At 40.0% G+C, this 18,246-nt stretch overlaps 1 protein-coding gene across 2 annotated transcripts in view; it reads left to right on the top strand.

Annotated features, from left to right (window-relative positions):
* The first annotated feature begins 3,739 nt into the window (after nt 1-3,739).
* Nucleotides 3,740-18,246, top strand: part of LOC122557881 (inner centromere protein A-like) — a 36,527-nt gene continuing 22,020 nt past the window's right edge. For both annotated transcript variants that reach the window (XM_043706049.1, XM_043706048.1), the window contains exons 1-6: nt 3,740-3,837; nt 6,714-6,882; nt 7,466-7,621; nt 9,684-9,779; nt 11,585-12,330; nt 15,099-15,135. In XM_043706049.1, the coding sequence (XP_043561984.1) occupies nt 7,473-7,621; nt 9,684-9,779; nt 11,585-12,330; nt 15,099-15,135 (1,028 nt within the window). In that variant the 5' untranslated portion in view covers nt 3,740-3,837; nt 6,714-6,882; nt 7,466-7,472. The remainder of the gene's footprint in view (nt 3,838-6,713; nt 6,883-7,465; nt 7,622-9,683; nt 9,780-11,584; nt 12,331-15,098; nt 15,136-18,246) is intronic.

Genomic DNA, 18,246 nt, shown 5'->3' with positions numbered 1-18,246 from the left:
TACAAGGATGTTGCCAAGGTTGGAGGAGTTGAGCTATAGGGAGAGGTTGAATAGGCTCGGGCTGTTTTCCATGGAGTGTCGGAGGCTGAGGGGTGACTTTATAGAGGTTTATAAAATCATGAGGGGCATGGATAGGATAAATAGACAAAGTCTTTTCCCTGGGGTGGGGTAAGTCCAGAACTAGAGGGCATAGGTTTAGGGTGAGTGGGGAAAGATATAAAAGAGACTTAAGGGTCAACCTTTTCACTCAGAGGGTGTTATGTGTATGGAATGAGCTGCCAGAGGAAGTGGTGGAGGCTAGAACAATTGCAACATTTAAAAGGCATCTGGATGGGTGTATGAATAGGAAGGGTTTGTCGGGATATGGGCCAGGTGCTGGCAGGTGGGACTAGATTGTGTTGGGATATCTGGTCAGCATCGACGAGTCGGACCGAAGGGTCTGTTTCTGTGCTGTACGTCACTATGACTCTATGACGTGAGTTCTTCACAGTTCATTAACAACCTTTTCTCCATTGGGTAAGTAGAGTTTTCGCTGATGATTGTGCAATATTTAGCACCCAATGCAACTTTTCAAGCACGAAAGCAGTTTATAATACACTGCAAGACCTAGGCAACATTCAGTGTTGGGCTGTCAAGTGGAAAGTAACATTCATACACAGTATGTAGCAGGCAATGATCACATCCAATAAGACAGTATCTAAATATTCACTGGCAATACCATTGCTGAATATCCCACTATTAACATCCAGAGGCTTTCCAGTGAATAGAAACTGAATTAGATCAGCCCTATATTGTTGCTACAAAAGGTCAGACATTAAGAATTCTGTGCTAACTTCTCTCTTATCACCAAGGCTAATCCACCATCTATTTAGCCACAATTCAGGAGTGATTTGGAGATGCTGGTGTTGGACTGTGGTGTACAAAATTAAAAATCTCACAACACCAGGTTATAGTCCAACAGGTTTAATTGGAAGCACTAGCTTTCTGGGCACTGCTCCTTCATCAGGTGGTTGTGGAGGCCACAATTATAAGACTCAGAATTAATATCAAAAGATTACAGCGTGATGTAACTGAAATTATACATTGAAAAAATATCTTGATTGTTTGTTGAGTCTTTCATCTGTTAGAATACCATGATAGTTTCACTTGTTTCATATGTAAATCACAACTTTTATTTAAAAGTTACATTCTCAGGTTAACTGTAACAATTGGTGTCAGCCAGATTCTATGTTGAAAGTGTTAGCCTCCATGTTCCCTGCTTGTGCCATAATGTTTAGACTGATTCTAATCTAAAAAGTGAGTTAACAGAGTCTTACATGGATTCATGCAGTTTTGAGCAAAGTACAATGTAACTCTGCAAGAGAGAAGGATGTAAAGAGGTGCAATACATCTTGTGGCTTTTCAGGGAATAGATACTGCCGGATTGGGGTGACTGAGGAGTAAGTCATGGAGTCACAGCGGCAATGATCCTTTTGGAATGTTGGAAAGGGTATGCAGAACATGTTTGGTGATGGCCTCTTGCTGGATCTGTGAAATACACAGATTGGTGGCTGATCCAAAAACAGCACGAAGCACCCCTGTATGGTTCTGGGCCAGAAGGGAAGGGTGAGAGCAAACATGCGGAAAATGAACTGCAGCCACTCTAGGCAGAAATCTTTAGTTGAGAAAAGAGAGGTAAGGTTCAACCTAACATCACTATGTCACAAACGTTGTCATTTCAAGTTAGGATTTGGAGGAGCCGGTGTTGGACTGAGATGGACAAAGTTAAACATCATCGTCCAACAGGTTTATTTGGAAGCACTAGCTTTCAAAGCTCTGCTTCTTCATCAGGTGGTTGTGGAGCATGACCATAAGACACAGAATGTATAGCAAGAGGTTATAGTGTTATGCCGCTGAAATATATTAAACAAACTTAGATTGAATCTTTCATCTTTTAGAATGGTTTTGCTAGTTTCCATTTGTTAGTATGTAAATCCCAGAATTCCTTTTAAGTCAGATTTTCAAGATAACTTCAGGTTTTCTAACAAAATGTGTCATCTCAGCTCAGACAATGCAATAAAGGTGTAAGGTTAAAGTGTGTCTGTGTCCCAATCTTGAGTCAGACTGGTTCAATTTCTAAAGTGGGATTTACAGAATCTTACATGGATTGACTGTAGTTTATGCATTTTTGAGCAAAATAAAATATAGTTCTGAAAATACAGATTCACCCCATAAATTTATGTTTGTGCATGCAGGAAAGAAAGAGAGTGTGTGCGCATGTGCGTGAGTGCATCTAAGAGAGTGTGTGTAAGCTTGGTAAAGCATGTGTATGTGAAATGGGGTATAAGCCTGTGAGAAGGTGAGAGTGCAGGGTGTGTGTTAGTGTGTGAATATGGAGGGAGGGAAGGCTTGGTTACTTTGCGTGGTTGCTTATCCCGAAGTCTGCCTTGGAGGATGGTCACCCGACGGTTTGAGGCCGAATGGCCCGGACCGCTGGAGTGTTCCCCAACTGGGAGGGAACACACTTACCTGGTGATTGTTGTGTGACCGAGCAGACGCTATGATAATGGATGCATGGACACTGCACAACAATCACCAGGCAAGTGTGTTCTCTCAGTTTGGAAATGCTTCAGCGGTCTGGGACATTCGGCCTCAGACTTTCAGGTGACCATCTTCCAAGGTGGACTTCGAGACAAGTAACAACGCAAAGTTGCCTTGTAGAGGCTGATAGATAAGTTCGGTACCCATGAGGATGGCCTCAACTGGCATCTTGGGTTTATGTCACACTACAGGTGACCCCACTGCACTATACAGTCCCTCTCACACACACACATTCCTACTCACACAGACCCTCTCTCATACACAAGCTCTCTTTCATATACACACTTACATCCCCCACACTCACCCTCTCACAGGCTTATACCCCGTCACACTCACACATACTTTACCAAGCTTACACACACAAACTCTCACAAATGCACTCACACCCAAACACGCGCACTCACATACACATACTCACTCTGGCTCTCCTGCATGCATGCACGTGCATACACATACACACACAATTTTATGGGGCAAATCTGTATTTGCAGAATTATATTTTACCTTGCTCAAAAATGCATAACCTACAGTCAATCCACCTAAGATTTTATAAATCCCATTTTAGAAATAGGACCAGTCTGACGCAAGATTGGGACACAGACAGACTTTAACCTCATACCTTTAATGCATTGTGTGAGCTGAGATGACACATTTTATTAGAAAACCAGAAGTTATCTTAAGAATGTGACTTTAAAGGAGCTCTGGGATTTACATATTAACGAACCAAAATTAGTAAAACCATTCCAAAAGATGAAATACTAAGTTTGTTTAATATATTTCAGCTGCATGACACTAAACTTTTCCGATAAATTCTGCGTCTTATGGTGCTACTCCACAACCACCTGATGAAGAAGCAGCGCTTCCAAATCCACCTGTTGGACTATAACCTGGTGTTGTGAGATTTTTTTTAACTTCGTTTAAAGTTTAAAGTTGGCCTGATTTGTAGGTGCCGGTGTTGGACTGGGGTGAAAAGAGTTAAACCTGTAACCTTAACTTTAAATCCTGTCTTTTTCAATATAAAATTTCAGTTATACCACACTGTAAATGCTTCCAAATAAACCTGTTAGACTGCAACCTAATATTGTGTGATATTTAACTTTAAAGTTGGCCTCCGCGTACGTTTTACGTCAGTTCCGGCGCATGTACGTCACAGGGTTGGTTTGTCGACATTGGCTCGTTCTGTAACCGTCGCTGAATTTAAAAGTTTAAACGGGCGCGCGGCTGCTGCTGGTTGTTGGGTTTGTCAGCGATTCTCCGGTAAGTGCCAACTACTGGGGAGAGGGCTGTCTCCGGACGGGGACGCAACCGGTCGATCCCGAGTTAGGGAGGACGGGGATTCAGACGGTTGCTTTGCTCCGAGGTGGAGAGGTGCGGAGGGGAATGCGGACGGCTGCTCGGTCCCGGGAGGTGTGGGGGGGTTGTTGCCTTCTAATTTATTTGTTCCCAGAAGGGTTTGAGGGAAGGGTGGAGGATTCGCTAGCACTGGAGGGCCCACAGGGATGTGAGCAGGAAGAAAGGCTGTCCTGCCGTGTGTGTGCAGCAATACGGCCGCCTCGGGATCTGGGATCTGTCCGTGCATTATTAAAGGCCTGGTCTTGAATTTCTGATGCGGAGGGTCCATGACGGTTGGCGGTGGCTTGCTCCTTTTTCAACTGATTCTATACTTAAGAGTTTTGATCTCCACAATGGTGTAGTAAGATTGGATTTATTGATATGTCACTGGCTTCAGGAAAATTAACTTCCATAACATGTACATTGGAAGATATTTAACGGTATTTGTTTTGCTATATCTACAGAGAGTTCTCACTTGTGTGTTGTGAAGTGTAACACTTTTTGATGCTCCATGTGTAAAGATATATGGTGGTGCCTCTCTATTCAAGCATATGGCTAGGCATCTTGCAGCTGCTTCATCCACCCTTAACTATGGGGATATATCTTCAGTTTGTTCAAGGAATTCTGTGTCTGCGCATAGGATTTACACAGGGTGTGGGGGTATCTTTAGATAGTCGTCCGCGACAATAATTATTTCTGAAATCCCTCTGAAGAGGTGCGCTATAAAGTATCTCCGAGAAGGTTTTCAGTTAAGGTGTGAATTGGGGTTAAATTTTTTATCACAAAGAACGGCGGATGTTAGAAAATGGAAACAAAAACGGAAATTGCTGGAAACACTCAGCATATTTGACAGCATCTGTAGAGAAATCCGTTAACGTTAGGGTCGAGTGTCCCGTCCTCTGAACATCTAACTGGAGTTCTTGGGGGGAGGAGGAGGCACTCGACCCCAAACATTAACTGATTTCTTTCCACAGGCACATATCCCTCTAAACTCTTATTATACCCATTCAGATGCCTTTTTAACTGCTGTAATTGTACCAGCCTCTGCCATTTCCTCTGGCAGCTCATTCCATTCACATACCACCCTCTTTGTGACAATGTTGCGCCTTAGGCCCCTTTTGTATTTCTCCACCCCCGACTAAATCTATGCCCTCTAATTCTGGACTCTCCCACTGCAGGGAAAAGACCTTGTCTATTTATCCTATCTGTGCCCCTCATGATTTTATAAACCTCTCAGCCTCTGTCTCTCCCATAGCTCAAATCCTCCAACACTGACAACATCCTTCTGATAAGAAGGCCAGAATTGCATGCAATATTCCAACAGAGGCCTAATCAATTTCCTGTAAAGCTGCAACATTTCCTCCTGACTCCATAGTCAATACTCTGACAATAAAGGAAAGCATACCAAATGTTGCCTTCACTATCCTATCTACCTGCAACTCTACTTTCAAGGAGCTATGAACCTGCACTCCAAGGTCTCTTTGTTCAGCAACACTCCCCAGAACCTTACCATTAAGTCCTGCTCTGATTTGCTCTTCCAAAATGCCACACCTCACACTTATCGAAATTAAACTTCATTTGCCACTCCTCAGCCCCTTGGCCCACCTGAGCAAGATCCTGTTGTTACCATAGCAAGGGTTGAGAGGAGGGTTCCCTTTGCTTTATTATAATTTCAATGTTTGACATTGAGCAAGTCTGCCTTTTCAAAGACAGGGAAGGTCTGGCAGGAGCAGGGAGGTCGTCAGTACTGAAAATATAGTACTATGGTTGCAAGAACAGGTTTTTGTGGTGCTACTTGGCAGCCATTGACTTCAGTCTTTTTGCCACATGCAAAGCACAAATAGGTGGATGGAGTATTCTACTTTGTGTAGGTGAGCATAGCTCCAAAACTCTAGAAACACAACCTCAACTTGAACAAAACGGTCTGCTTGAATAACATTCTCTCTAATTCAATGGTGCATTGTGTTATACTGAAACCTTGCAAAGGATGCAATGCTGAAAATGTGTTGCTGGAATAGCGCAGCAGGTCAGGCAGCATCCAGGGAATAGGAGAATCGACGTTTCGGGCATAAGCCCTGAAGAAGGGCTTATGCCCGAAACGTCGATTCTCCTGTTCCCTGGATGCTGCCTGACCTGCTGCGCTATTCCAGCAACACATTTTCAGCTCTGATCTCCAGCATCTGCAGACCTCACTTTCTCCTCAAAGGATGCAATGCATCAACTCAACTAGTGTCTGATAGCTTGCAAACCCACACCATTGGTGTGACTGTAAGTTACCCAAATTTCACAAAATCAATGTGCAATTAACCTGATCTTAAAAATAACATTAATCAAACATGATGTGGAGTGCCAGTGTTGGACTGGGTTGGACAAAGTTAAAAATCACGCAGCACCAGGTTGTAGTCCAATAGGTTTATTTGGAAGTACATGAATCAGTGATTTTCCCCAATATCCAGATAGTTGGTGTATGTGGATGGCATACAACTGCAGCAGACACGAATGTGGCCCATTTTTGCACCAATGAACTTCCTGCATCCACATGAATGTGCAGCTTTGTGTGCACATAATACCAGCTCGTGATGTAGCAATTTTGACAAATAAGTAGTCTTTTGATCAAAAAGGACTGAAACCAGTCACTCCAATTGGGTGTGATAAGTTGTTGTCAATTTTGATTTGCACCATTTATGGGAATTTTCACATTAGAGATGGAACCTCACCTGTAAAAGAATCTTCTGCAGGCAGAAAATAAAGCAAGCTGTATTTCAAGCTGCTGTTTGTTTTTTTTTTGTTTATGACTTCAGGTTTGAAGCTGGAGGAAGCTTGTGTGCTCTCAAGAGTCTGCTCAGTGAATAGATAAGATTAAAAACACATCAGGGCGTGGAGTGCTCAAGACAACTGAGATATTTGCGACTGCTGATGATCCAAGACATTGATTAAACAACTTTTAGTCTTGGGTCAAACCTTTTTAAGGTATTAAATACGCATTCATTTCATTTGTTTTCCTACTGGATTGCTATCCTTGTTTACATGCCTGATGTCAATTTTTTAAAATTCCCCTGGGTGAGCATACAATGTTCTTTCGTTCATGGTTAGGTGGGTCAGTTTATTGATCATCAGGAAGACAGTATCTCCTCCATGTGCTTCCATTACTGTTTTGAAGCATTCTCTGAAAGGATGTTTGAGTCTTTCATGGACCCTAAATCTATAATGGGCTAGAGTTTTGTCAGAGTCCAAGCTGACTCCATCTTCTACTCTCATTGTTCCCCATCTGATTTGTTAACTACATTGAAAATCAGTTAATATGTAATGGATTGTGGATGATTTTATTTTATTTTTTATTTTGTTAATGTTTGTGGGGTGTGGGTTTTTATTTATTGCTCTGAACGTAGTTGAGAGTTTGGAGAGACATGAAGGCCAGGCCAGGTCAGGTCCTTCCTCCTTTGTGCACTCTTGCACTTCATGGGCATATATATTCCAAATTTAAACTTCATTAGTTAACTTAAATCACTTTGTCTACTTTGCTTAAATTTTATCCTTTTTTTGTGCCATTCAGTGACATCATGGCTTTGAGAACAGCAATCACAATGGCAGACACTGATAACATGCTGAAATTGTTTGGTGAAAAACTCCATATTGTTATTGAAGATTTCAAAGAAAATACCATATGGCTGAAAGAAATCCAAGAGGAAGCCAAAAAGATGTTCATCAGGTTAAAAAAAAGTTTTGTAATTTTGCAAACTCCATGTTGGCCACTGTACCTTTTTTGCTTTTGATATACTCAGTTTTGTAGCTGTTCAAACAAAGTATTGAGTAGATTGCCAGAGGTTGGTTTTTCGACAAAAGTTGCAGATTTATACAACTTATATATTTAAGATTTTCAGTTCAATGAAATTTTTAACTTGTTATGGGGCTAAACTCCTTAACCAACCTCATAACTAGGTAGCTTAATAAAGGCAAGCTATTTGAGATGTTTTGCTGGGATTGATGAAGAGAGTTGTCACTTCAAGTATAATTGAACATTTTTATATTATTAAGTTAAAAGTAGATTTCAATTGGCACTTGTTTCAAAAAATCATTACAAGTCTTGTTTATTAAGTGTTTTTTTAAGTCTCCTGATGGAAACACAGGCTGAATTGAGACATGTTTTACAATCATTTAAGATGCAGCAAAAAAACAATTCAGGCAAAAGCTGCCAATGGTGTTGCAGCCAGTTGCACTCATTGGTTACCTGGTGAATCATAACCTTCGTGCTTTAGTTAATGCATGAACTACTGTCCCCTGGTCAAAATCCTTCTTTCCAAGTAGCTATCATTACAAATGGAAGCGTTTACCTCATTCAGAAAGTAAAAATCAATTGGTGCATCCTTCTGTGACAATGTCAAGTTAGATTTGCCGTTTCATCATTTTGGCCTAGTTTGATTTCAACAACTTCAGATTTATCTGCAAGGTTCGTTTATTTATTTATACAGCTTTTGAAAGAACACCTTATTGTTACTTTGTGAAAAATGGCCATGTTTGTCTTGCAGTCAACAACCCCTCCAGACCCCAAAGGTCCACCTTTTTAGCCTTTTATTGCTCAGATATATACTATAATTAGACTAACTGAAAATGCAGCATTCCACAAGTATTCAACAATACTTGACTCTATTTTACTGATGCCTCTCTAGTGCTAATCAGTTCCTATGATTGTCTCACTGCTTGTCTGGCATGCAGCACTAGGTGAAAAATTTCCTTGAACTTACTCTTGTGAAATCTGGAACTATTCTTTACTCCCTACAGCAATTTATTTCCTGCACTGTTTCCATCCTTGATAACTGTTGGAAACTGCAAATTTTCAATTTATTTTCTTTGACTCCTGAATCAATTTTCTGTCCACATCAATGCCAAAGACCACCACTTTCCAGCTCTCTAAAGTTAGACAAGTTCATCTAAAATCTTTCAGTCACCCCAAAAAGCTGAGTATTCTATTGGTCTCCTGAATAACTTGATTTTGCACCCAGTATAAACATGGGTCCTCCAATTCTGTCCATATATTAACACTCTTCAAATCTCATTTGCCAATCATGTGTTTTCTGGCCATCATGGACTTCCCGTCAGATGATAGCTCGGTTTTAAAATTCTTATCTTTGTCTTCAGATCCCATTACTGTCTCTTTCCCCCCCCCCCCCCCCCCCCCCCAAGTGCTGCTGCTGCAGCCTTAAAGTCTTTTAATGCCTATAGTTTTTTTTGGTCTCTTTTTTTTTTTAATTGCTTAATCATTGGTGACATTACTGCCATTTTCCTTTGCTGCAAGATATGAAATTCTCTCCGCTCTCATTGACATGTCCCTTTTTGAAATATATATCCGAGATCAAGTTCTTGCTCATTGTGGCCAAGCAATTTTAAAAAAAAAATGTTTTCATTAGTATCACTTAAGTCTTGTGATGTATTACTATGTTAAATGTGTCTCCAGAAATGGATATTTTTGTGCATTGTTCATTTGGGCCCAAGAACAAGTAACTGAACAAGTTATAAGTTGCCAACCAAAAATATAGAATCTCTCTCTCTCCACCGATTTTAAAATCCATCTAGTAAATTCTAAAATGTTGAGTATAGGTGTTACAATTCCCTTCATGCCCTGAGTCTGTCTTTATCATCAAAGAAATAGGGCCATGTACACTGCCAGTATACAGCACACATTATTCACTTGCACAAATGAATAATAAACACAAATAAGAACTTGAGCACCAGTTGAGTTTTGCTGCTAATGTGAGAATTGAAAATATTTTCAGTGACTTTACTGCGGAACCTGAGCTGATGCCAAAAACACCTTCAGAAAGAAAGCGGCGTAGGAGACGACCATCTGTGGCCCAGGATTCCACTAAGAGGTAAGCATTATCAGTGGTGTCCAGTAAACTGAGATGTAGTTTGAAGGCATTAATCTCCTGAACACATTCAGTGGTCAAATTGCTTTCTTTAGAAGCAACAGAAATACTGGTTTTAAGTTTGCAAAATTTCCTGAATTCCAGAATAGTGTCAACTTTGGAAACTAGCAAACACAATCCTGTTCAAAAGTGGGGTAAGAAAAAATGGGGATGTCAGGGTGCTGACTATGACATTAATATGGGAATTTCTTGAATATATTGGTAAGGCAATCTTAGAGTATAACATTGCGTTAACATTGTTTTGCAAACGGCAACTTGAGTTTGACAAACTTATTTAGGGCTTTTAAGGGTGTAATGAGAGACATGGGTGAAGAGAAGCCATTTGTATTCCAAAAGAAATTCAATATGGTGTCAAACCAAAGGCCATAGGCATTAGAAGGTTCATGGATTTACAGCAATAGTATTTGTGTTGATATTGGTTTGATTAATGGACAGGAAAAAAATTGTGATAAGTGGGATGTTATTTGGGGGGGGGTGGTAGTGAGGGTCATTGTACAATGGACAGAGTAAACAGTGTATGCTATCATTAGAAGAATGAAATGTGATTTCTTGAGGCATTAAAGCTCATTAGTATGGGCAAAAAGAGTTTGCTTCTATTGGTTGGGCAATGTATGACATTAGAAACTGGCCCAAAAATAAGAAATTTCTTCACGCAAAGTATAGTAAATGTTTGATCGTTCTCTCCAGAAGGTTGTAAATGCTCCATTATGGACTATTTAAGACTGGGATAGACTTTTGGCCTTGTAGAATCAAGGAGTATGTGTAGTGGTCAAAAAAATTAAGGCAGAATATCAACCATGATCATAGCAAAGCAGACTCTAGACATCAGGTCCATTCCTCTTTCTATTTCTTGCATGTAAAGTTCTGCCTCTTCAGGCTGTGGACTGCTGGTGGGTAATCTGATGCTGGTACAGAGCAGTCTGCTGGATAGCTAACTGGATTGAAATTTACTTTTATCAAAATTTAGTGTGTGCAGGAAAGTATAAAATTGAAAGAAATTTCCGATTCAAGTGTGAATGAGTTGCTATCCTTTGTATTCTATTTACCTAGGGTGGAATGTCCCTAACTGTGTAAAGAAAACTTTAGAAAATGTTGCTAATATGAAGGGGTGTTGGATCTGGGTTAATTTGGTTTGTCTAGAGATTTTAATTTGAAGGATTTACCTCCAAGGCATTGAATTTAATAAGGTTTTGGGGAAACGTAGTATGCTGCTTTTGTAGAATGTAGTTCCACTACACTTTTTTTTTCAAAAGTTTGGAAGTCCAAATGATAAAAGGAAGGATGGGATGAGGAAGGTGAGTCTACTTCCATTTTATGCTGAATTGAGAGGTGAGTTCTTGTGCAGTTCAAAGTGCTCTCCTCCCAAGAGTCATGCATAGCATGTTTCATGCTTCATTATATGATCACTTTGGATTGTTTTTAATGGATCACTTGGCCAGTACTATTTTGATTTTTGCTTTGAGTTCCATTGGAGTTTGGTGCAAAAGGTTCTGTCTTTAATGTATTCACATTTCGCAGTACAATAGTTAATGAAACTACTTTTCGTGCCATCATGTGACAAAGGTACTGAATAACTCCAATTCTTTTGGAACTGAACCAGTGTTATTAAAGCTTTAGTGAATTTAGGGTGGAATGTCCCTAACTGTGTAAAGAAAACTTTAGAAAATGTTGCTAATATGAAGGGGTGTTGGATCTGGGTTAATTTGGTTTGTGTAGAGATTTTAATTTGAAGGATTTTATTTCTCCAGACTTTCTAGAAGCAGAAGAAATTTGAGGCGCTCTTCAACTCAAAGGGCAAAGCTCAGAAGTAGGGTTGTTGAGGAAGATAACAGTGGCTACAATAAGATAGTTGAAGAGCCAGAACCGCCTGTACGTCAAACACGGTCAACGACACGTGCATTAGCAACTGCCAATCTTGAAACTGAGAAAAATGAGCTTGCGGTTGTCCCAGTTAATGGTAGAGTGCCACTTGTTGTCTTGTCACTAAATGACTGTAAAAGTGTTGAGTTTCACCAAAAAGGTGAAGTTGTTGACTTAACCAAAACTCTGTCGACTTCTTCTGAAGATGTGCAAAAGGAATTTGAAAGACAACCACCTCCTAGTGCACCTGTTTTGGAAACCATATCTGCTGCTACTTCAGTGATCCCCAGGAGCCCAAATCGAGCAGCCACTAAGATGAAAATAGCAGGTGCAGTAACTGCTAAAGAAAATAGCGTAAATGAGTGTTTAGCTGATCAGGAATTAAATAATTCTATGAAGTCATCAGCAGCTACTGAAAACTCCATCACTGAAGATGAAAACCAGTCTAGTCATAAGGCTGTTCGTAGATCAGTGCGGAAAAGCACCACCAATCACCGGTCCAGCTGTCATAGCTTAATGGATAAATATTCATTGAATATTCAACGGACTGTCATGGTACAAGAATCGATGAGGAAATCCTTGCGTAAATCTATGGCCAAGAGGAGGGATATTCGAGAATCCTCTGCTTCCAGCTGTAAGTATAACCGAATATGTTTTAGACAACGTGGTGACAAATTGTACCTAGTCAATCTGCAAAAAAAGAGGTTAACTAAGTTCTTCTACTTGAACCATATGAAACTGAACTTAAGATCACAAAATATTTTGGCTATATTTGCAAATAGAAGGATCTGTGTTGAGACAATGGAGAAAAGCCTTTCTCATAGCTTGTATAACTCTGTTGTATAACCTGTTTATTATAAATTTGATTTGATTTCCCTACAGTGTGGAAACAGGACCTTTGGCCCAACAAGTCCACACTAACCCTCCAAAGAGCAACCCACCCAGTCCCCAATATTTATCCCTGACTAGGCACCCAACACTCTGGGCAATTGAGCATGGCCAATTCACCTGACCTACACATCTTTGGATTGTGGGAGGAAACCGGAGCACCCAGAAGAAACCCACGCAGACTCTGAGAATGTGAAAACTCCACACAGTTGCCCGAGATGAGAATTGAACCTGGGTCCCTGGCGCTGTGAGACAGCACTGCTAACCACTGAGCTACTGCACCGCCCCAACAAGTCCGTACTGACCCTCCGAAGAACAACCCAACCAGACCCAGTCCCCTACCCTATATTTGCCCCTGACTAATGCACCGAACACTACAGGCTATTTAGCATGGCCAATTCACCTGACCTGCACATCTTTCTTTCCAGGCTTAGTCTTAAGAAGCAATGACAGGGATCATCTGAGATCTGGAGGTTAGCTATTGTTGTCTTAATCTAGCAGAATGGCTTGAAAGGAGATGGTGTTCAATCTGGACAGCATAGTCCAAATAGGAGCATGTTGAACTTTATCATCCAGTTTAGTAACAACATGAATATGCTTCAACATTAACTCCCCTTTCTTTTGTTTCCTTTATTCCCTCATTGCCCCAAAGTTATTGATTCTCTGACTTGAATATAATTGTGAAATATCTGTAGTATTCTCTGGAGTGTTCCAGGGCTTCCCAACTTTGTGAAGAAACTTCTGTCCAAAATGACTGACCCCTTATTCTTGAGATTATAATCCGCTCATTCTACACTTCTAACTGAGGAGATGTCCTCTCTGCATTTCTTTTTTAATGTCAGTATGATCACTGGTGGTAGTGTCCCTGCCCTTGACCAAGAAACCTAGGTTCAAGTCCCATCTGCTCCAGAGGTGTATAATAACATCTCTGAAGTGGTTGATTTCGGGAAAAAAAAAGTCAAATCACCTATTTGACTCTGAAGTTCCAAAGACTGCTGCCCGATCATGTAATCTCCTTGTAGTTTAACCTTTTGCACCTTTTTTAATTGAAGATCCAAACATGTGCTGCTTTCATTTTATCTGCTGTCCTAGTTGGATCACAACATCCCCTACTTTATGCTTCAGGGAGAAGATAATATCAACATTAGTTATCTGCATAATTCTTGTCAAGATTCTATCCTCACTCAGCAGCTACTGCTGCAATGCTAATCATGGCAGCTAAATTTGCCATGAGTTTGACTGTATAGACTGTCATAATGACTACTATCTTCTCTGCAGTGACCTGTCCCAATCCCATCTGTGTCTGAAACTTTCAAATTGCTATTGTCATGTCAGACCTAATCATAGTATGCTATGATGACTGAAACTCCACAGCATTTTTGCGATTTACTGTGATCTGTCCCCAGATAGTTCTGGGTCCTTTTTCCTATTTAATGAATTTTTGGATGAGAATATAGAAGGCATGGTTAGTAAATTTGCAAATGATACCAAGAAGGTGAAGAAGGTTTTCTAAGTTTACAAAGGGATCTCTATTAAATGGGACAATGGGCTGGAAAGCACCAGATGGCGTTCAATCTGGATAAATGTCCCAAAATGCAAAATCTCTTTTGAAGTCTGTGTCACATATAGACAGGGTGGTTAAAAAGGCATTTGACATGCTTGCCATCATTGCTTAGTCCTTTTTGTTTATGGGAGTTGGGAAGCCATTTGAGGTTTTATGGGGTATTGATGAGACCTCCTCTGGAATGCTGCATCCAATCCAGTTTTAGGGAGAATATTCTCAGCTGGAGCCGGTTCTGAAGAAGTTTGCCAGTATGTTGCTGGGTATGGAAGGTTGGAGTTAGAGAAGCTGGGACTTTTTCACTGGAGCATAGGTTGAAAGGCGAGCTGACAGGTTTATAAAATGGTAGCTTATTTTTCCCTAAATTGGGAGATTTCAAGACTTGGGCGGTACAATTTAAAGGTGAGCAAGGAGATTTTCAAGACATGATGGGTAATTGTTTCACTAGATGGCTCACGTGGAATGAACTTGCTGAGGAAGTGATGGATGTGGGCACAATTACAATTGGATAGGTACATGAATAGGAAAAGGTTGGAGCGATATGGCCCAGGTGCAGGCAGGTGGGACTAATTTAGTTTGGGATTATGTTTGGCATGGGCTGGTTGGACCGAAGGTTCTGTTTGTGTTGTATGACTCTTGTCTTGCATTATGTCAATTAAATGATCACCCAAAATCATGGAACAAGTTGGAAAAAGACTATTTAGTGTGGTGCATGGATTGTTCAGATGCAGATGTTATCTACTATTTTTGTCTCGGTCATTGATTACTATCCTGTACTTTATGCCCTATCTTGTGCTAGAAAATCTAGCCAAATTTTGTAACTGACTTTATTCTCTTAAATACACCTGTCGGAATCCAGAATTGATCAGGTATTTTTCAACTTCAGATTTTGTTTGGTGCTCTTTATTTCATTGTAAAATTTTCTAATTTGCTTGTCTGTCTTTTGCTTTTAGCTCACATCAATAATGACAATATGGATGAGAGAATGCGGTAAGAGAATATTTACTTCAATATTCATTCTGAATATTGACCAGCAAGTCGTTAAATGGGTCACAAATAATTGCAACTTCTGCTTACCTGCCCAACATTTATCCCATCTAGAGGGATCTGTTGAAGTGTGTAATCTGAATCTTTTTCTTTTTCGGAACAAATATCCAAGTTTCTAGGTTTTGTGGCTATCTGAAGGAACAGTTCTACATTTATGGGATATGGGTGCTGTTGGCAAGGCCAGCATTTGTTGCCTAACTCTAATTGATGTATTAGTTGATGTTTGTTCAACCACTTTGGAGGGCAGTTAATAGTCAACCATATGACTGTGGGTCGCAAATCATTTGGGTCAGCCCATGTAAGGATGGCAGACTTCTTTCCCTAAAGGACACTGTGTAATGGAAGGGTGCTTAAAGCAATCCGTACTGGTTTAATGGTTCCATCACTGCTTGCTTTTTGTTTCCTCCACCCCCCCCTTGGTCTATTCAAAATTTGGGAGGATAAATGGCTGTTATTTTCACTTGTATGTGATGATGGGAACTCTTATTCCCTCTCTCTCTTGCTTCTTCTAAATTCAATGATGAAAGTGGAAATGGGAATGATATGGGCAGATGTGTAGTGGGGCAGCCCACTGTATGCTATCGCACAAAGTCAGATCATCCACATTGTTCCCCAGTCTGTGTATATTTTCTTGTTAAAACATTTGCTCTTCCTATGAGCAAATTTTGTTATAAACAGCTGGTGCATAGGTGATATGATTTTTTGCAGTTTCAATTAGGATAAGGTGCCTTTCAAACCTTTTTCACCACTTCTTCTGTTAATCCTTTTAAAACAGGATCATTTGAGGCCAATTTTTATGTGCCCTGTATTTTTCCTAGCTAAGATCCAGTAACCAGACTGGCACTAGTTGTTAGTTATTACAAGTTACAATCTGCTGACACAAGGTATGAGAACTACAATGATTAAAAATGCTTAAACCTTAAATTGAGTTTGTGTTCTGGTTAGTGAAAACAGATACATTCCTCTAGATACCAGTGTAATTGGAAACATTTTGAGCCCTGCTGTTAGTAGGACTTCACCTTGAAATGTCCAAGAGTAGTGAAGCCAGATGTTATACTTTGTTGTTGCTTTTATCACATACATGTTTCCTGATTTTTAGATGTCACCTGATCTATGCATAACTATACACCGCCTTTTTAAGTTGTGAAGTAGCCTGTTCAGGAAACTAGTTCGTTGTAAAGTGTTACACCTTGTACTACCCATAAATATTAAATTGCTAAGATATGAACAATGAGATTCTTTGGCAGAATAGTGTGCTCTGTTTTAGAAATGGCTTAAGTAACTGAAATATGCAGTGCAGGGCTAAATGGCATCTTGCTCAGTGTTCTAACTCTTGCTTCTAAGTTGGTTTTATGTACCACACCAGAGGCTTCATAACACAACTGAGGCTGACTTAGTATTCTTATCATTATAGGAATGCTACATTGTTATCTTTTTGATGTGCTATCTTTTGAGTGAGCTGCAAAACTGAGTTCCTCTTTGGACTTGGGCCCACAAAAGTTTCCACATCACTATTTCAAAGAGCAAGGAAATCTCCCTAAGTTCTGGTCAATATTTATTATCACTAGCGTCACAAAAACAAATGTTTATCAATTGTTTTCAAGTTACTATTTTTGTGCCTCTGCTGTGTGCAAATTTCATTGCTGTATTACTGCACTAAATAGTATTATTCAACTTCTGGTCATTGGTTGTGGATTGCTGTACTTTGGGATGTCCTAGAGTTGTGAACAGTATAAATTGTATGTTTTAAATACCAGGTCCATGTTAGTCTTTATCTTGTCAGTGAGATAGGGGCCAATTGCAATTTATGAAAGGCAAAGTTTGATAAGCACATAAATCACATTACATGTGCGGAATAGAATAGATTTCAGTATAGGAACACGTGTCAGCAGCATTCTCCTCCCTTGATTTTCCCTTCAGCTCCAACTGCAAAATGTAGTTGGAGCTGAAGAGTTAAATTTGCTGTAAAAGCAAAAGTGCGCAAACATCTGGCCAGTGAGATAATATTTAATCAATCTTTTCCTAGATGTTTAAATAGAAGATTGGAAACACTTAGCGAATTGTACCTATGGCTATTTGAGCATGTGTATATTAGCTATGGCATTGTGAAAGCCATTCATATAAACCTGCAGCATGAGTCTGTAGGCTCCAAACAATGTGTCCTCTCTTCCCATCCTTTGTAGTTATTTAAAGTCTTTTGCTGTTTACTGTCAGAACTGGAAGTCTTGCATTGCAAGTGTTCACTTTAGATGCAATTGGAAATAAAGGCTTTTTAAAAATTCATGTTTTATTGTTTTTGAGGATGTTGATGCGAACTCCTTCAACAGTAGACTACAGCAGTTTAAAGTGCTGTCAGGAAAAGAGTTCCAGGATTTTGTTCGGTGACAGTGAAGCAATGACTGCTTCATAAATCAAATCTGAGCCATTTGTTTCGAGGGAAACTTTGAAGGTAGTGATGTTTCTCTGGATCTGCTGCCCTTGTCCTTCTAGATGGTAGAGATTGAGTTTGGAGAGTGCTTTATAAGGAACTGAGTTTCTGCAATGCAGGTTTTGGATGGTACACATGGTTGTCACTGTATTGGTGTCAGACATAGCTGTAGTCTTGAATTTTTATACTCAAATATGATCTGATGTCATCAAATAGCATTTTAAAAATTCTTTTCTGTTTCAGAACAATAACTTAAGCCAATTTGTAAACCCAAGTTTTGTATTGATCAGAGCTTTGTATTTGTCAGTCTGAAGTTTTACGATCCTTGAGTTAAAACATCACCAGTATCTGAGAGCACAGCTCTATGGTCCAGTAGGACTATGGTGGCTTTACGTTTTTTATATAGCCTGTAAGCAATGCAGTTTTCAATTATTGAATTATGAAAAAAGGGCAACTTTTTCCGAGGGTGGTACGTGTATGGAATGAGCTGCCAGAGGAAGTGGTGGAGGCTGGTACAATTGTAACATTTAACAGGCATTTGGATGGTATATGAATAGGAAGGGTTTGGAGGGATATGGGCCGGGTGCTGGCAAGTGGGACTAGATGGGGTTGGGATACCTGGTTGG

This window comes from Chiloscyllium plagiosum, chromosome 16 (genome assembly GCF_004010195.1).
Source record: "Chiloscyllium plagiosum isolate BGI_BamShark_2017 chromosome 16, ASM401019v2, whole genome shotgun sequence".
In the NCBI taxonomy this organism is placed as follows: domain Eukaryota; kingdom Metazoa; phylum Chordata; class Chondrichthyes; order Orectolobiformes; family Hemiscylliidae; genus Chiloscyllium; species Chiloscyllium plagiosum.
This window is presented reverse-complemented; position numbering and strand designations above follow the sequence as displayed.